Genomic DNA, 19483 nt, shown 5'->3' with positions numbered 1-19483 from the left:
AGCTCATCTGCTGGGGGCACTGCGATGGCTCTTGGATTGTGTGGCACTGATGGAGCTTCTGCTCTGCTGCCTTCACCTTCCAGCCCATGGAGTGAATGGCTGTTGTGGCCGGGAGGTGAACAAGGCAAAGTGCCTTTCAGTTCAAGTCGCATTAGCAGGAAGCTGCTCTTGTAATGACATCAAAGCATATTCTGGGTTGCCTCCAGGGTTATTGCTTTTACCTGCTCTTTCCCATGGAGCCTGCAAGGCACAAATCCTCTCTGTTCCCCTTCCCTGCATCCAAGGCTGGTGATGCAGCAGCAGTGCTGGCTCACGCAGGCGCCAGGCTGCTCGGGGTGTTCCCAGTCACACTGGGCTCATTGGAGAGCGAGGCTGCTGGAAACGGGGCTGGGTGCTGTCGTCCAGGTGGATTCTGATCCTGGCAGGGGAAGGAGGAGCGCATGCGATGGAATGGGTTGACATCCCTGGCAGTGTCCGTGTGTCCCTGGGGGTGGAGCAGAGCTGGAGACCCCTCCAGTGCCTGTATCCCACAGAGCCACGGGACGGGATGGCGGTGGCTCAAGTAGGAGAGAGTTCAAGTCCCTGCTGTGCTGCTTTCTCTCGTTGGGAACAAAAAGGTGGAAATGGGATAGTGAAGGCAATACAACCCGGGCACGGAGTGTTCTGCAGTGCCATTGATCAGTGCCGTGCCTGCTCCATGCCGCCGCGTTGCAGCTCCTTCGTTCCCTCGCATCCCATGTGCTTGAGATACTTTGAGTGAGCCCCAAGGTGACTTTCCCTGCAAACCCGGGATGTGTTAGAGGAAAATGGGCCTTTATTGCTGGGAGCTCGGGTGGGCGCTGCCATAGGCTTTGGGCTGCAACCCCAGTGGGTTCGCATCGCCCCTGTCGTGTCCTCTGTTGGCCGGTGAGTGCTTCAGCACGGGGTTGCAGTGGAGAGGGGAGGTTGCTGGTGGTGGATGGTGAACATCAGCTCCATGTGCAGCGAAGAACCGAGGGGCTTTCTGGTAGCCTAGAAATGGGCTGGGGGAAGGGAAGGAGCGCAGCTGGGAGGGAGCTTCATTAGCTCGAGCCCAGGCTGTTCTCTGGACAGGAAGGAGAAGCTCAGGGGCCGACATTAAGGGAGTGCGTGGTGAGGATGCCCTGAAGAAGCGCTCTCTTTAGGTCGCACACACGGCTTGTGCGTCACCGGTAAATCCGTGCTCAAATGCAGACTCCAAGGCAATGATGGGAGCGGCCTTGGGATGAGCTCAGGCACTGCTGCCCCTAAGGCAGGTATCCAGCTTGGATACCGGCTCTGTCCGGAGCAGTCCTGCCGGGACTGGCAGCAGAGGGCACCAGAGGATGTCCTCGGCTCCCACCCCAGCCTCCTGCCAGGGCTTCGCCCGGGCTGGAAATGGACCTTTTGTGGCTTCGACCCAAATCAGCAGGGTTTTACCCTTTTGTACAGCTGATGTTGCCGGGGATGCTCTGGGCATGGGTTTCAGCAGCTGTAAGTGGGGCTAAGGAGTGAGGTAGTAGGTTCCTGTGGTGTTGGGGTGCAGAAACCAGCCCTCAGCTTGCCCTCTGCGCATGGAGGGGATTCGGGTGCTGAGGGCAGAGCGTGCTGACCATAGTGCCCTAGCTCATAGAGGTACGAGCCCCACCGAGGAGCAGGTTTGTTCCTCTGGGTGCCGGCCAGCACCAGACCTGCTCCCGCCTGCAGGAATGAGGCTGTGGATCCGGATTCCGTTCGCCTGAGGCACCGTGCTCCATTCCGTGGTGCTGTGCTGCGGGCAGGGAAGCCGTGGGCTCTGTGCTGGGCCTCGAGCTGGGAGCCGGGGGCCTGGCCAGGGAGCACCCAGTCCTGGGGGATTCCTTGGCCTTGCAAGGCACTCGCCATGGGGTGAGCTGGGGACAGGCGCCCGCCCGCAGCTACCGGGGTGCAGGGGTCCCTGAGGAGGGGCTGAGGAAGGGGGAAAAGCCACCGCTTCCTGCCCTGTGCCCTGCCTCGCGTGAAGCCAGCCCAGGTTGGCTGTGGGTGCTGCGGTGGGTGCTGCGGTGGGTGCTGCGGTGGGTGCTGCTCCCTCAGGTGCTGTGTTCCAGGCCACAGAAAGCCAGGGTGCTGGTGCTGCTGCTGGGAAGAGCAACAGCAAAGGACGGGAGGTCTGCTGTGGGTTGCTGCTCCAGGTGTGAAGCTGGTTTATGCGGGGATGGGACGAAGGGGATGGCTTTAAAGGGACGCAGGGCAGGTGGGATGCAGCGGGAGGCCGTTCGCTGCCTGGAATGGTGCGGAGTGGGGGGAAAGCGCCGATTTCATGGGGTTCCTTCGGCTCTTGCTGTTGTCCGACAGTGCCAGAGCTGCCCCGACGTGTCCGTGTGTGCTTAGAGCCCAGCCCAGGCCCCGCCTCCCTGCAGAGGGGACGCGAGCACGGCCGTAAGGTGCCGGGAGCACAGGCGCCCGTCAGGGCGGCGCCATGTTGGGGTCGCTGAGGGCCGGCTCCAGCCGCCATTGCGGGGCCCAGCGCTGTGGAGGCACCTGAGGGGAAGCAGGAGGAGGAGGTGTGAGGGCAATCATGGCAGGAATCAGCCTGCGAGCACCGCGAGCATGGGGATGGGGTTCGGAAGGTCCTGGAGGGCTCAGGATGTGCTGAACGGGGATGGCTCGTGGGGGGGTGCTGCTGTGGTGAGACCCGGCCCCGTGCGCGTGGGCTCTGCAGGCCTGCTTGGGCTGCTTTGTGAGCGAAAGAACGTGGCTTTGATGCGTTTCTGTGTAACAAAAGGGAAGGGATCGGGAGGAAACGGATGAAATGAGGTGTTTAAAGGAGAAATGAGGGTTAGACATTCACCTCTCAGCCAAGGGCAGGGAGGGAAGGGCTGACCCGCAGTGACCCTGATGGCGTCCGGCCTTGGGCAGCAGCTCAGACCCTGAGGGGAGCAGGGCCAGGCCTGTCAGAGCCGTACCCCTCGGGCCCCAGGGTGCTGAGGGGAGGGTGGCAGCTCTCAATGGCTTCGATTCCCTTCTTCCCACCCCTGCTTTGCCTTGCCTTGCTCCTGTGCAGGCTGTCAGGGCTCGGCTGGGAGCAGGCGTCGCTCTCTGGAGCCGAAGCACACATCCCTGGGTAGGAATTCCCCTGGATCCCGAGGCAGAAGGAGGTGTCTGGGGCTGGGTCCCACTGCAGTAGGGAAGATCCAGCCTTTCCCCCCTGGAAACGGGTGCCAGGTGGGAGCTCAAGGCTTAACAGCAGAGTGCAGGCCGGAGGCTTCCAGCCCTGGAATGCAATTAGCTGATTGCTCTCATTAAGCGCTTTTACACCTGGTTAATTCCCTCACCATAGGGAATGCCGCAGACTAATGACAGGTTTCCTTTGCTTTCTGCCTTTTCCCTTTGTCCGATCCCTTTGGTGGGAGCTGTGTGCGTGGTAGGGATGCTGCTGGAATTCCTGCATGGAGCTGCTCCGTTCCCAAACTCGGGTTTTGGAACAGCTACGTTGGGTTGGCTTCCTGCTGCCTTTTAGAGCTTAAGGCATTTGGGGAGTGGGAAACAGCGCAGGAAGAACTGGGATCTAGGGAGTGATGTGCGGGGATCCTCTGTCAGGGCATTCCTTACACAGCAGCCGCCGGGAAAAGCGTTTGGAAGGAGCACACTGGGACAATGGACTGCGAGTGAAGGGTAAGGTAAGGTGGTGTTGTTCTGTAGCCATAGGTGGGGTACAGATGGAGCCTGGGAGGCTCGTGCTGGGATAACCCCAGAGAGGACACGAAGCATTCCTTGAGGCTGATTCCTGTCTCTTTTCCCTGTTCTCCCCTCTTGCAGCAGCAGGAATAGGGAATTCCACCAGGGAAAGTGCCTGTTGGGCTTTAAGTGATAGTGACTCTTTATACCAGCATGTTACTTACTCTCCATGCAGCTGTTTCCAAGTACCCCATTCTGACCTTATTCAGTGAGATTTGGGGCTTTGTTTCCATCATCTCTTTGGATCCATGAATCACTGGGATTCATTAGTCCTGGGGGCTGGAGCTGGAGGAACTTTTAAGTCCCTTCCCAGCCAAACCAGGCTGGGATTCCATGATTCAGCTTCCTATAACTCAGGAATAGAGGGAGGCGGGTGCCTTGGGGGCTTCTGTCCCCCATCATGGGGCACTGAGTAGAGCACGGGGAGGTTTGGGGGGGAAACAGTGACTGGTATCCAAGTAAGGTTCCATCAAGGCCATGGAAAGAACTGGCTTTGGGAGAAGCCGCCTCTGCCTTCAGGTTTGGGCTTAGGATTGCTGGAGGCAGAGCTGCTGCTGAGTCCCTCCATGGATGTGGAGCAGCAGGAAAGGGATAACACAAAGGGAATGGCACAGAAACAGCGTCCCCAGCTCGTGCGGGATGGGTTTCCTATGAAACAAGGCTCCCTGGAGGGTGACGTGTGCCTTGCTGTGACAAGCTCAGCACGCTTCTGCATAGCGAGTGCCAGCAAACATCATACTGGGGGGGTGGCTTCAGCTCTGAAGGTAAAAATAGAGCAGGGGAGGGCCCCAGCACTGAAATGAAGTGGGTTTAAAGAGTGTTTTCTGTTGAAATCCCTGTTCTTTTTGATTTTCAGGGGTTAAGGCAGTGCTTTCTGGTGTCCTCCACCAGATTCCAGAGGGAAAAGGAGTTCTTCAGACCTCAGGATGTCATGGCCCAAACTCTCTTTGTGTTCACTTGTGGTTACGATGTTGGTGCATTTTATGAGTCCAATTCAGGCTGGCTTTTGGGGCTCACTTCTGTCAGTGCCCCAGGAAAGCTGAGACCCTTGTGGAGTGTTGTAAAATGACTCCTTGTGCCACTACAGGGAGGTTTAGTCCCTCCATCCCTTTCAGTGGCCAGCCTCTTGGCCCCAGTGACCTTACTCACACTGGGTGGCTTCTCTGTCACCCATGCAGGAAGCCTCAGGCTCCCTCCGTTCACTTTGCAGCTTGTTTCCTCCTGGGTGTAAGCTCTTGGGTTACTCATGGCGTAACTGGGCTGTCCCCTGTGTGTGTGAGACACTGCCTGCTGGGAGGTGGCTGTGGGTTAAGTGTCAGCCACAGCAGAGAGAGGAGCTGAGACCACACAGCTTGGTCTTATTCAATGCAATTGGAAGTGCTTCTCCAGGACAGTTGCTGTTCCCTTTCCTCTGGTGGTTCATTCCATGCCTCCCCACTGCAGCACTGCGGTGTTTGAGCTGCTGTTGTGTCCAGTTCAGTGTCATTACACATGGCTGGGAAGTGATACCCCATTAACCACCACGTTGTCTCTTGCAGTGACCCGTATGTGAAGCTTTCCCTGTATGTAGCAGATGAGAACAGAGAACTCGCTCTTGTGCAGACTAAAACTATCAAGAAGGTAGGTGTAGAACTCTTTTTATCCCCTTGCTTTGGGAATAGGAGGGGTAAACAGCATCCTGTAACATAACACCACACTTACTGTCAGTATCAGGGCTCCAAGAGGTTTATAAAGAGGCCTTACATTGTTCTGCTACATTTTAATGTACTGGCAGAGAGGAATGGGTTCAGGCCTCACAGAAGTGCCTTCCAGAAGGCAGGAGGAGCTGCAGTTCCCCCTTTTCCTCTCCTTTTCCATCACTAGCACAGCTCTCCAACGGGTATCCTGCTGTCCATCCATATGGAGCACTTCCTTGCAGCCAAAGGGATTGAATTGCAGTCTTGGGTAACAACGTGTCAATAGGTTGGGCTGAGATTCACTTTAAAGCAGCATCCTGGGCACAAGGAATCCCTTGTGGCCACGTCGGGATGCTCAGCTAACAGCCAAGGCTCTCCCTTGCTGCTCTGACACCACAGAGCCGATGTGTGCTGTCAGCAATGCCAGAGGATGAGGGAAGGGTTTGGCAGGGAACCAGATAGGACATGGCAGAGCTGGGTTTAAAGTGCCCCAGGTTTGAATTGCCCCATTACTCTTTGGAGTTGTAATCTCCTTGTTTTATCAAGGTATCATTTCATGCCTCAGCTCCCTGCAGATTGCAATCAAGCTGCAGGTTTTAGTCAGGTTATTAATACCTTCCATAGGAGATAAGGAAGAGGAAATAACCTTTCCTTTCCTTCTCTTTCCTGTTCTGTTTACACTATAAATACGTCCTTCTCGTCCTAACCTTGTCCTGGGGTTTTTCCCCCTTCATGTGGCTTTAAATGACCCTTGAGAATGCAAAGTCTTCAGGTTTGCTTTGTGTCACTTCTCAGGGATGTGCCTTTTACTCATAGAATCCTATTTATGCTGAGCAGCTATTTTGGGCTCCGCTGACTCAAGTGGCCTCCTACATTTGGTTTACTCAGTAGAGAGTTTCTCACTAACTTAATAGCAATTTCCCCCCCTAATTCTTTATGTCATGCTTTTCTCTCCCTTTTTTCCCTAAGGAATTATCACTTGGAGCTAATCTGAAGGCATCAGAGTATATAAATGTGTTGATTTCTCTTTGCAGACACTGAATCCAAAATGGAATGAAGAATTTTACTTCCGAGTAAGTTACCTTTTCCTTTACCATCATTAATACAGCAATCATTAATCCAATTACTCATTACTTACATTAAAGATGCTCGTCCTGATGCCATTGCTCTCCTGTTCCTGTAGGGAAGCAGAAATCAGCTTCAGGTTAAACAGAAATGGGCTGTTCCTCTTATTTAGGGTTAATTCATCTGCTAAATGCCACATTCCTTTCGCTGGGCAATGTGTTTTTAGCAGAGCATGTTTGCTGGGCCTTGGAAATGTTAATGCCATGGCAAATAATGAGAGTTAGTTCCAAGAGCTGTGTGGAATTAGCATGGCAGGAACTAATAAAACACAAATGGAGAGAGGGAGGATGGGAAAAGCCATTTTCTTGGCCTTTTACTTGCTCAAAAGGTCAAAATAGGTCTTTTTGGAGCTTCATTTTACTCTTGATTAAAGTGAAACCGCTGTTGGAGCTGAATCTGAGCGGTTGAACATCCTGACCCTGTTTCTGTGTCCTCCCAGGTGAATCCAACCAACCATCGGCTCCTGTTCGAGGTGTTTGATGAAAACAGGCTGGTGAGTGCTTGTCCTGATGGGTTTTGCTCATCCCGTGGCTCTGGTGAGAGCAGCACGTCTAAAAGTGGATTTGGGGCTGTGGGTTGAGTAAGTGGAGGCATGAAAAGCATCTGTTTGGGGCCTGATAGACGTTAACCAACATTAACCCAACTGTTCTGAGGTGGAAACCTCATCATGTTTGTCCTGGGACTTCTCCACTCCAACCAAGTCCCAACTTTTAGTCACTTAGGAAGCAGCTCCCTCATCCCTTCAGTGTCTCCTGGTCCCTTCTCATCCTTCTGCATCCCTTTGTTGGGATGTGCTTGCCAGAGCTGCCCCTTGGACTCGTGGAGGAAGGTTTCAGGTGATGACAACGCTCTCTGTTAATGGTTTCAGCTCTCTGCCATGCACATTGCTGGTGGTTTTAGCCTTGAACTTTGTCGGATGATGTAGGAGCTCTTGTGGGGAAGTCTGCCAACAGCTTCCTGCTTCTTGCTTGTGCTGTGATTAACTACATAAGGTTTACACACAGGTACACGTGGAGTAAGTAGCACTGGCAGGTTATATATACCTCATACTGGTGGCTGGCTCTGGAATACTCCCTGCCAATACTTGGTGTGGTTTTCAGCACAAGAACTTTGGTTCTTCTTCCCATTCCCAAAGAACCAAGGCACTCGCAGCCTTTGCAATCCATCTACATGGTCAGATAGAGAATATATGATGCCAGAGGATGTGTGTCCTTGGATTTGTCTGGGAAATAGGAGAAACTACTCCCAGCACCTGTGCTTCTGGAAGGGAATACCCCAGTGCTGTTGCTGTGGGGAAACCAGTCATGCTTCTCTTCTTGCTGGCCCATAATCCACCTCACACAATAGGGAATTGTGCTGGCTCTTGGCAGCTCCATGGACCTTTGGGCTCCTATTTCTCTGCTGGCCTTGGAAAACTGGCTGCTTCCAAAGGGAGCCTGGAATGTGGACACGGAGGGTGAGCTTAAACCCTCAGAGCTGTTGGGGAGCATGACTGAAATGAAGCCACCCGCGGAGCACGGAGTTGGTGTGGCAGGACAGAGCTGGGGGAGGCTGCTGTCTGCTCCAGGCCGGCCGTCGCAGCCCTGCTTCCCTCCCTGAATTCCCCACTGGAGCCAGGCCAGGAGCGGGCAGAGTTCCTGCCCGGTGTTAAAGCCAAACAAGAGCAGCCCAGCGTGCAGCACCCATCTCTGCATTTCCCTGGGAAGCCTGGAAAAGACCCTTCTCCTCCTGCCATCCAGCTGGTCCTGCTGGGCTGCCGGAGCGAGGAGGCTTTGCCGGGCATCCCAGCGTGCTCGTTGCTGGAATTCTGCAGGATTCAAGGCTGCTGGAGGTCGTGGAGGAGCTGTGGCTGTTTAAAGGCAAGAAGCTCGCGGCTTAATCACGTTGGAAGCGCAGTGCAAATTGAAAGCAGAGCCCTGCTCTATTTATTCCTGCTCTCCTAATCCCGAAACATGGAGCTCGGAGGGACTTCTCCTCATCTGCCTGCGGAGCTGCCTGCAAAGGCTCAAGTTTAGCGTGGAACTGAAGGGCTTTGGGTGTCGCTGAGCACCGGGGGGCTTGGGTTTCGAGCGGTGCCGAGCGCGCTGCCGCCGCCGGCAGCTGCTTCCCTGATGGAAAAGCAGCAGCTGGGAAGGTGCTGGCCTCATCCCAAGCGAAGCAGGAAAAACAAACCCCCCAGCAGCTTAGCCGGGAGCGGGGCAGGCAGCCCACGTGACAGCCCCCATCCTACCCCGTGGGCCGGGCTGCATGGGCGCTCTCACCCAATCATGCCTGGAATGCCGCTGGCCACTCGGGCTATTTGTGCTATCTGGCGCTCGCAGGGCTGCAGTGCTAACGGGGCAAGCAGCTTGGCAGATGGGCCCCTTGCTTCTCTCCTTGGCTTTTAGCTTGTGGCACTGCTGGTCTCCTCGCCTGCTCGCTGGCCAAGCATGGCTCATCGCCTCCGCTTTCACTTTGGCTCGGCGCGAAGCAACACGGCCCCCGAGTCGGAGGTGCTGGCCCCGGACAGAGAAGAGGATTTCTTCCTGGCATCGCACACTTTGCCAAGGAGGAGCAGCCCGCACGCCTCGTCCCGCCGCGCAGCAGGTGATGGCGGTGGGAGGGACGGGCAGGAAGCGGGCTCCCTCAAAAGGAGCACGTCCATGTTCATCCCCCAGCTGCTGAGCGCTGGGGACGCGCGTCCAACCAGGAGCTCCTCCATGCAGATCTCCCTCCAGCGCTCGGCTGCCAACGGCTGCATGGAATCTGCTCAGGAATCTCCTGAGGAGACGCTTCCTTGGAAACCCCGTGTGGGAAGCCACCCTTCTTCTCCAGAGGGCACTCCGGAAAATTCCCCTCCCCGGCTGCTGGAAGCCGTGGGACAAGGGATTAATGGAACAGTTTGCTGTCATCACAGGGTATTCCATCCTCTTCCTCCCAAGCAGCAGAGCGAGGATGCTTCTGCAGCTTCCCCAGGAGATGAGGCAGCTTCAGCTTTAAACATCAGTGGTGTGAGGATCCAGCATCGGGCTTCAAGCACGGACGTGCCTCAGCTCACTCTACTCCCCTTTGGTCCTGAGGCTGGAAATAACATTCCCGAGCCCCGGCGCTGGTCCCTGCAGCATGTGCCTGATATGGGAGCGACTGCAGGGAAGAAGCTCTTTGTGCTCCAGTTACAGCAGCCCCACACAAGTGGCACAGGAGGGGAGTACAACTTTGGCTTTACTGGCACTAAAGGGGACAGGCTGGTGCGGTACCCACGGATCCGGCTGGAAAGGAGCACTTCCCACCCCATCCCGCCTGCAGAGGGGAAGCCTATGGATGAGGGCACGAGTTCGGAAGCGCACAGGAATGGCCCTGACACCTCTCCCAGCACAAAGGAGCGCCTTCCTCAGGGATGCCTCTTCAAAATCAGGCCAGAGCAGAAGCACTTCCGCATTCTTGTCACCCGGGGTCCTGAGGATCAGGCGCAGGGCCTTGGCCAGGAAGGTCCTGCCCCAACCAGCACCGCAGTAAGTACGAGGCTGAGTAGTGTGTGAGTAGAGAGGGGCTGCGGGTGCTCCATGGGCAGTGCTGGAATGTTCTCCGTTGCCCTGGAGCAAGGCTGGAATCCTCTCCAGTTCCAGCGTCCCATAACGTCGCTCTCGCTCCTGCTTACGTCCAGTGGAGTATTTCGAGATCCTCATGTCAGCCCCGGGGCTGGATTCAGGCTTACATCAGCTGGAAAGACTCTGGAACCTCAGATGGCAAACAGAGCGGTGGTAGTAACGGAGTCGGTGGGAATGGAGGTGGTGGGAACGGGCATGGAATTGGCTGGGAGCTGCTGCAGTCTCCAGCTGGGAACAGAGGCTCCCTTGGATGTGTGTGTGCTCCTTGCGTGCCTGCACCACGGGGCAGGGAGAGCTGTGTGCCTGCTGCAGTGAGGCCCTGCCGTGACTCTGCAGCTTTCCCAGGGAAAAGCTGTTTGGCTCCGTGTTATTCCAGCGTATCCTTCAGTTTAGCTCCGCAGTGGATGTCGTGAGTAGAAAAGCACAACAGATCCCTAAGGATTTGGGTTTGAGAGGTGAAATAAGCAGTAAATCCCTCCCTAGGTTTGAGGTCGGTGGCTGTGTTGGAAGGAGTGGGTAGTGCCTTTCCTGCCAGCAGGAAAAGCAGGAATATCGGCATTCACTGGCTTCAGCCTGCCTTACGTGCAGTGGAACCCGCTGCATCCTCCCCCTGCTCCCAAGTGTTTATGAGCTTTCACATAGCTCCTCTCTTCCACAGGAGCAGTTTGGGGCGAGCAGGATGTATTCCATTACAGAGCAGGATAAAATCCACCGGGAAGCCCAAGCTCATGTCCAATAGGGAAGGATTTTATTTGGGAGCCTCATTCCAAATGCTTTTGGCTACTAGAGCACGGAACGCCATAGGCCACAGAGTGTGTGTGTGCTGTGGCCCAGAACAAACACTCCCATTGTTAGGAAGCTGGGAGCTGGAGTGTTGGGAACCACTTCCAAACTCTCGTGTATCACACAAGTGTTGGAGAGAGCTGACAAAGGCCCCGTTGTGCTCAGGGGGATACAAAGGGCCCTAACAAACTGATGTGTTTGTGTTTAGGGAACAGGCAACTCTCAGCTTGGGGCTCTCCCAGCTCAGCTTTTCATTCCCTTCCTTCAGAATGCTGTCCTGGAAGAGATCAGCTCCAAGAGATCAGCTGGGATGGAAAGCAAAGGAGCACACTGGGATAAGTGGGGTTCACGTGGAACTCGGAGTGTCCCAGGCTAGTTTGAGTTGGAAAGGACCTTAAAGCTCATCCAGTTCCAACAGGGACACCTGCCACTATTCCAGGATGCTCCAAGCCCCATCCAAGTCCAACCTGACCAGTGCTGGGAGTTGTGTGTGCACAAGGAGGCTGTGGGGAAGGCTCTGTCCCCTGCAGGTGGAGGTGATGGGCTGCATCCCAAATCACCTCTAGGTTGCACCCACAGCAATGGAGATTCCCATCTTTCCCATCCTTTTCTCTTTGGGATCAGGTGCACATCCTTGGGAATGAGCCTGAGTTGGATTACGCTTCATTATGGGGTTGCTAAGTCAGATTCCAGTGTTGCTATCAAAGGGAAGAGTGACTTCCCTGTCCTTTAGCACATGTTCTGACCTCAAAGCTCCTTGCAGGGCCACCTTCCAGAGGGAGGAACTTCCTCCTGCCCAGACTGCTCCATCCCTTATTCCCCTTGTTCTGTTGAATATCCAAGGAAAAGTGGGTTCTCCCTTCTCAAAGGCTGTTCTAAAGCTGGACTACTAATAAGAGTAGGTACTCAACACTCCCTGCACGTCACCCATAGAGCCTGTTGTAGCTGTGTGCAGGTCAGAGCCAGGCTCCTGTGTGTCACCCATTGAGTTCCACTGGGATCTTAATAGGAGCCATTTTCTCCCAATGAATGGCCTCAAGCCTCTTCCCTGGCATTGTCCCGAGGCCTTTTGGATGTTATCCATGTTTCAGGAACACGTCACAGCTTGGCAGAGGTGCCCAGTGGGTGTTTAAATAACCAGGGGCCAAGCAGAAGTGCTTTAGAACTTAATGATTTATCCTGATGGATTGGGCCTTGCTTAATCCATGTAAGTAGTCTGTAGAACCGTGGATTGGGTTGGAAAGGACCTTAAAGCTCATCCAGATCCATAGGGACACCTTCCACTAGAGCAGGTTGCTCTAACCTGGCCTTGAACCGGGGATGGGGCAGCCCCAGCTTCTCCATTCAACCCATCCCACTGTCCTGGGAATGATTTCATCCACTTCAGTGTTGCTTGGAGGTGATGCTGCCCATTTACACTTGCGCCTTCTCCCAGTGTGGCCTGAAACCAAACTGGTTTGGAGCTTCTAGAGATGAAGAGAGCACAGAATGGGATTCTTTGGGATACAAGGTGCTGATATTCTAACATGGGTAAGGCAGTGAGGGTTGCTGCAGTTCGTAAGAGAAGGATGAAACTTGCCAACTAAGCATTTACTCCTCTCGTCAAGTGCTACAGGGGTAGGATGCAGCTATCAGTGTGGCTTTCCTCCTGGGAATGCGAGCAGGGAGGGGCCATGAGGAGCAGGACCACATCTATGGTGGCTCCCTGATAGTTAAGGTTAGGCAGAAGCAGTTCAAGGTGGATGGGATGCTGGGGATGTAACAGAGTCCCTGAGGTGTTGGGAGCACTGAAGGGATTCCTGCAGTATTCCTGCTTGGCTACAAGATTCCTGGCTGTATAATAAGCCTGTGGTGTACTCACAGTATCTCTCCTCACAGGATACATCAGGTCCCTCAGGCTCAGTGCTTGCATCAGGCTCCTCAGTGCAGATACACTCTGTTGCTCCATGGGGATGCACGTGGCTGTGCTTTGGGAATCACTTCATGGCCTTTGTATGGGAAACAGGATTGTTAGGATGTCATAATCCTAGAAAAGCTGATTTTTAATGTTAAACTTCATGCTGTGCTGTGAGGAACATGTAAACTTGGCCTGGGAGCAGCAGGATGCACTTCCTGGCATGCCATGCATGGCAGGGCTATAAATAGGCAGCAGGTTCTTTGGGAATCACTGGGCTCCTCTCTGGTGTCATCCCCAAACTCTTCTCCCTGACACACACTTGGCTTTGGGCTGCTTTAGGACATTGCTCACCAGGTACACACTGAGCAAAGCCATCGCTGCTCTTGAGTCCTTCATACCTCATCTACTGCCAAAATGGCATTCCCTTGGCTTCCCAATGCATTCCCAATCCGGGTAAATCACAGAGTCCATCATGTTTAGGTGAGGTAAGTGTAGGATAGGTACTGTAGCATCATGTGGGGTGAGTAGCTGCAGGGGCAGAACCACCCCATACACGTTGATCCCATAGGTTAACATACTGGGTGGTGGTTCCTCCCCTGGTGTGCAGCTGGTGCCATGGATGAGGACATGGACTGTGTCCTCCATGGCCTGTTCCCATGTGACCGTATCCATGTCTCTTGTGGAGTTAACTCCATAGTGGAAGTGAGCAGGCATCAGCTGGGGAGAAGACGGATGGGACCTGTTTCTTTGTAGGCTTTGTAGGCTGCCAAGTGAATGGTGACAGTGCTCCTGTTCCTGGCAAGCTTCATCCATGGGCTGTCCACCTCTGCTCACCTCTCATGTTCCTTTTCTTCTCTAAGTGATGGCCAGAAGGTATCATGTGTAGATCCTTATGCTCTTCAAGGTGGTAGGAATGCATGGGTGATGAGGCCACCACATGCACCTTCAAGCTCACATAGATCTTTGAGACCTTCAGGGCTCTCTTTATCCTACCACCTTCGTGGCTGTACAATGGACATGGATGTAGTTATGGATGGACCAGCTCCTGCTGTCACCTTCTCAGTGGTTACCACCATGGGAGGTGGTTCCCTCCAAGAGAAGGCGATGACCAAGGCGATGGGGAAGAACATGAGGAAAAGCGGTGTTCGGCACTTCCACAGGGACGTGGGTTTGGGTGGTGCTGAGCTACCGGTGCTCTCCCATCCTCTGCTTCCTTGGGGCTGGAGCGCTGTCTCATGACTGCTTTCTGCCTTGTTTGACAGACCAGAGACGACTTCCTGGGTCAGGTGGATGTGCCCCTCAGTCACCTCCCGGTAAGCGCTGCCCTTGGCTCCGTCTGCTCCTTCTGCTCATCTCCTCCTGTTATATCCAGTTTTTCCCATAAGAAGTCCATAAGAACATATTCCCAAAGCATTCCCAGCATTGCATTAGAGCTTAAGGAGAAACATCACGGACAGCAAAGTCCTGCCATGAACAGGGATTGAGAGAGATGTGATTCCTTTAGCAGGAAGGATGGTTGGTTCATTTGAGGGGGGAGATGTTTCCTCTCTTTCCTTTTGTGTCTTAAGCAATGGAGAGATTCCAAGAGGGAAGCTTGTCCTGTAGCTCTCTAAAGCTCCACTTGTCCAGTTTTCCTGGCAGCTGGAATTGGGCCTGGGCTTCACCCCAGAAGCACAGTGACAGCCTGGATTCATTGGGATGGGGTTCTCCTTTAGTGCTGTTCAAGAGAGGGTTGGTTCCTGCAGGGACATCATGGGCTGCTTCCATAGCTGGCTGGTGGCACTGGTGGAGCTCTGCCCATTGTAACACTGTTGTTTGAATGTCTCCAGCATTCCTGCCACATCTGTGGTGTGAACATTCTTCAGGCGTCTCCATCCTTTAATCCCATTCTCTTACCTGCTTGCAGACTGAAGATCCCACCATGGAAAGGCCATACACCTTCAAGGACTTCCTGCTCAGACCAAGAAGGTGAGGAAGGGGAGAACTCTGGGTTTTAAACCTTGTCTTACTTAAGGTTTGCTCTTTGCCACCATGGAAGGGCTGGTGCCTGAGCTGTGTCCCCTTGCCTCCTAGCCACAAGTCTCGTGTAAAGGGCTTCTTGAGGCTGAAGATGGCTTACATGCCTAAAAATGGTGGCCAAGAGGATGACAACAGCGATCAAAGGGATGACTCTGAGGTAAGGTTTAGCCTTGGGGAAGCATCCCCCTTCCTAGAGGTTGAAGGAGAGTTGTAGCAGAAGAGTTTGTCCTGTTTCTCTGGGGTTTATATTGAAGTACTTGTGAACTTCTCCTTGGAGAGCGTTCAGAACCTGCATCTCTCCACTCATGGGAGCAACAGAGACCTCATTTAACTGCTTTTCCTTCATTCCCAAGCACGGATGGGATGTGGTTGATTCCAGTGACTCGGCATCTCAACGCCAGGAGGAGTTACCACCTCCGCCGCTGCCTCCGGGCTGGGAAGAGAAGGTGGACAACCTGGGCAGGACTTACTACGTCAACCACAACAACAGGACTACGCAGTGGCATCGACCAAGCTTGATGTAAGTGGGAAAAGCCTGCCTTGGAATTCTGTGGAGCACTTTTAAAGATACGCTATTCGGGAACAGATGGATCCTGGGTTTGGTGCCATGCCATGGATCTGAAGGTAGACTTCCTTCATGGAAGAACTTCCACAGATGTGCTAGTTCTTGAGGGCCAAAGCCTGGATAGCTTCAGTGAAGAATGAATGTGGCTTCCCCAGCCCCATGTACACATGGATATTCTGGGAAATTCCAGGGAATCTGAAGGGGTGGGAGGGAATTCAGTGCAAGAGAGAACTTTTTCACCAGGGGAACAACCAGCCATTGGAATCATCTCCCCAGGGAAGCAGTGACTCCCCAGTATTGGGACGTCTAGTCTAAGTAATGCCTTGCCTTAGAAAGTTTGGACCAGGTGATCCTTGAGGTCTTTCCAGCCTGGGATTCTGGGATTCCATGACATTTGTGAGGTGTTCCCAGTTCTGTTGACTTCGGATTGAGGGATTAAACTATGTCCTGTATGAAGCCTGGCATGGTTGGATGGGGCTTGGAGCAACCTGCTCTAGTGGAAGGTGGCCCTGGTTGGAACTAGATGACCTTAAGGTCCCTTCCAACCCAAACCATTCCATGATTCCCTGGTTTTTATCATCACCGAGGTTTGGAAAGGAACAAAGTAGATGGTTTGGTTGAACCTTCATTGTTTCCTTCTCCTTTCCTCCTTCCCATGCCTCCATGTCCCCCATCCAGTGATGTGAGCTCCGAGTCAGACAACAACATCAGGCAGATCAACCAGGAAGCTGCCCATCGGCGGTTCCGCTCTCGGAGGCACATCAGTGAGGACCTGGAACCAGAACCTATGGAGAGTGGAGACATTCCTGAGGTATGGAATGGTCTTGGGTTTAAGCCCTAAACTTCGAGCTGCTGTTTCACATTTGTAAGCGAATTACTACGGTAATAATATACGTAAGAGTTACATGTAGTAATATATGTAGGAGTTCCCTGTGGTAACACTTCCAATGTTCTGCTTGGAGTAAGAGTGGAGTAAGTTGTATAAAGAAGGGGGCCACACTGGCTGGAGCCAGTTCTCTTCAGTGCCTTGATCTAGAGGAGGGAGAAGCTGTTGGGTTTATCCCAACTGAAAATTGACACTTGTTCCTTCCAAGTTTTCAGTCAGAATCAGTGACACATTGAGCAGCATTCCCAATGGGATTGATGTAACGAGAGCCCTTTTTCTTGCATCCCTCCATCCCCATCGTTCTCTGTTTGGAATCGTACAGCGTTGTGTCCTCAACGTGAAGACTTGTTTGGAGTCAGCACAAACCCCATTGCTCCCTGTGGCTGCTTCTCACTGAGTAGAGTGTTTGTTTGTGTGTTGTAGGGATGGGTTAGTGTGTTACTGCTGAGGTTAAGTGTCGCAGCTCTGGCACGACAAGGTGCTCACCTAGAGGCAAAGGGGAAGGAGACTCATGTCATGATAAAGCCTTAACGGAGTTTCTTCTCTTTTGGTAGCCTTGGGAAACCATTTCAGAGGAGGCAAGTGCAAGTGGAGATTCCCTAAGCTTGTCATTGCCACCTCCTCCTGCATCTCCAGTGTCCCGTCCCAGTCCTCAGGAGCTATCTGAGGAACTGAGCAGAAGACTGCAGGTCACTCCTGATTCCAATGGGGAACAACTCAGTTCTTTGATTGTACGTGCCACGCTGCTCTTTCTATCTAAACTTCTCACCTGCTGTTAGTGTGAAGCATGGGAAGCACACAGACGGGGGTGGGAATTCCTCCTCTCAGGAAAACCTGAGTGCACACTTAAAATGCTCTAGCACCATAGAGCAACAGAAGGGGTTCAGGTTAATGTGTTCTGTGTGAGTTTAACCTCAGACGCTGCTACTGTTACACCTTTAGTAAAGCAAAGTGTGTTAATAGAGAGTATCGAGCTTAGAATTCCCAAAGGAAAGAGGAAAATCTGCTACTGCCCTTCTCCATCTCATACCTGATCATCTCTGAGTTCAGTGTTTAACTGTACATGTCTGTATTGAAGCATGTACTTATAGCAGGATCTTCAACTCCTCTTATATAAGAGTAACAAGGGATTAGAGTTGGAAGCAAGCCCTAGGTGAAAGAAGCCATGAAGTAACAGCATCCCGAAGGCTCATGAGGTCAACTCCATGGCTAAGCATGGAGGAAACATGGATCCAGGGTTCTTCCCAAGCCCACCAGCTCTAAACTGGCTTTACACAGTGAGCTGACACTTGAAGCCCCTCAGTTGGCTTTCCCCTCCAGTGGCTCTCCATCCATCCATGGTAAATCTGACCCCCCCTCCCCGCCAAATTGCCAGCAGGTAGCAGAGGGGTGATTGTATGTGTGTGGAAGTGTTTTGTCACTCTCCTCATGTATCTATGTAACACCAGACAACACTTCAGACTTGCTGGTCAGTATGTTTGTCAGCCAACCCCTTTCCCATTAGTCTTTAGCAGGGCAGAAGCAAGGGGTAGTTGCCTCTCGTTTGTATCTCCTTGTTTGAAGCACTGATCTCTAACAGAACGTGCTCCTGGCACTGATGTCCTCACCTAGGAGGTGGAGTTTGACACTCCTCATGGTGTCGCTTTGTTATCTTGCAGTAGATAAGAGCACCCATATGAGGGGTATAAATAGGCTGGGTCATTTCCCTGTTTATCTGTGCATTGACACTCCTCCCATGAGTAGCCAGAAAAGGCTCTGATTCAAGAGGAGCTATCACTTACGCAACATAAAACACTTCAGAACAAGCTCTGGGGTTATTTAGGACTGTGATACTGACGTATTTCTTACGTTGGACTACACCTTGTAGTAGGTATTCATTCTGCAGGTTGCTAACTGATGCAGGCAGAACATTAGCCACTGCTTTAGGATAGTAGGAAGAAGAAATCACATCTTTTCTATCAGCATGAGTTCATGTGTTGCCATTTCTGCCTTAGGAAGATAAATGAGCCCTGTTTTCAATGACAAATATGAAGGGTCACTGTTAGTAAAGGAATTGTGTGTACCACTACCTGGTACAATAGAAGTGGATACTAATAGTTTACAAAAGATCTTGTTACAAAGAGGTTTGTACCTGTAAAAGTTAAGAATCTGGGTCGTTACTGGGTATTTTTCCATGCCCTGTTTTCTCCCTTTTGTATTATTTGTATTCTGTTCATAGGTGCCCTATTGATTGTTACAACATGGAGTTCTACCTCTAGCAGTCAGTTGGAATTCAAGTCTCCATGGCATTGTAACATCCCGTTATGTCTTCAGTTAATCCTCCCCTTTCCTATTCATTCCACAACTTGGTTTCCCTGTTTTCCCACATGGGGTGGCCTCTAACACATAGAACAGGTTGTAACTTGGGTACTAAAGATGAGTGCAAGATGTGTATCCTAATCCCAGTGCTTTTCTCTGTTAACCTGAACCACTCCAGGAGGGAATGCTGAGTTTACCTTGCTGTAGAAGGACTAAAGCTAAAGACACTGCAACATCCATATGAGTTTTAAGGGGTTTGGATTAAATGACAGTGAAATTAGTGAGTAAGTCTCATGGTTTAAGGCACCTTAACTTAAATCCATCTTTTCCTCTCCTTTCCTTCCAGCAAAGGGATCCTACTTCGAGATTAAGATCCTGCAGCGTAACGGATGCGGTTGCTGAACAGTCTCAGCTCTCCTTGGTAAAGCAAAGCTAACTTCTTCCTTCCTTATGGTTGAGTAATCTCTGCTGCTGAATAACACCTTTTCCTAGGCCAGTTCTACAGGCCTAGGAAAGATCTATAGATCCAGGCAAGATCTATAGGTACTTCTTAAAGAAAGACTCCCTCTCACATCATAACCATGCACATCTTTGGTGTAAATGATGGAAGGTTCCACATGGTTTGGCCTACAACCCAGTACTGGGTGGTTACAGCAACCACAGTGGTTGTCTCTTGGTTGAGTTTAATAGCTGGTGCTCCTGAAGTGGTGTCTGTCTCTACCTGCTCTCCTGGTGTGGTTTCCAGCACAAATACACCTTAGCTGTCTTCTTGCTCTTCTACACCAAGCTTACTCCCAGTGCAGCCTGTTCTAGAGGTGTTCTCCTTCATTGGCTATCACTTTATGGGCTCCTTACACTTTGTGGATCTGGGATTCTGCAGCTGGGGTCAGGCTGGGTTTGGTGATGTCTTTCACTTCCTTCTTGGAGAACACC

General features: G+C 52.5%; 1 protein-coding gene across 13 annotated transcripts in view; it reads left to right on the top strand.

Moving 5' to 3' along the window:
* Positions 1–19483, top strand: part of NEDD4L (NEDD4 like E3 ubiquitin protein ligase) — a 42858-nt gene that overhangs the window by 1569 nt on the left and 21806 nt on the right. For 5 of the 13 annotated variants that reach the window (XM_080636899.1, XM_080636898.1, XM_080636897.1 and 2 more), the window contains exons 1-13: positions 2503–2540; positions 3577–3656; positions 5253–5334; positions 6425–6463; positions 6955–7008; positions 7520–10006; positions 14045–14095; positions 14689–14750; positions 14856–14958; positions 15155–15321; positions 16045–16177; positions 16807–16983; positions 18897–18971. In XM_080636899.1, the coding sequence (XP_080493025.1) occupies positions 8945–10006; positions 14045–14095; positions 14689–14750; positions 14856–14958; positions 15155–15321; positions 16045–16177; positions 16807–16983; positions 18897–18971 (1830 nt within the window). In that variant the 5' untranslated portion in view covers positions 2503–2540; positions 3577–3656; positions 5253–5334; ... (1 more) ...; positions 6955–7008; positions 7520–8944. Of the gene's footprint in view, positions 1–2410; positions 2541–3576; positions 3657–5252; positions 5335–6424; positions 6464–6954; positions 7009–7519; positions 10007–14044; positions 14096–14688; positions 14751–14855; positions 14959–15154; positions 15322–16044; positions 16178–16806; positions 16984–18896; positions 18972–19483 lie in introns of those variants that run through there. The other 8 variants (XM_080636896.1, XM_080636895.1, XM_080636893.1 and 5 more) reach the window with 5 other exon arrangements.

This window comes from Psittacula echo (assembly GCF_963264785.1).
Source record: "Psittacula echo genome assembly, chromosome: Z".
Taxonomy (NCBI): domain Eukaryota; kingdom Metazoa; phylum Chordata; class Aves; order Psittaciformes; family Psittacidae; genus Psittacula; species Psittacula echo.
This window is presented reverse-complemented; position numbering and strand designations above follow the sequence as displayed.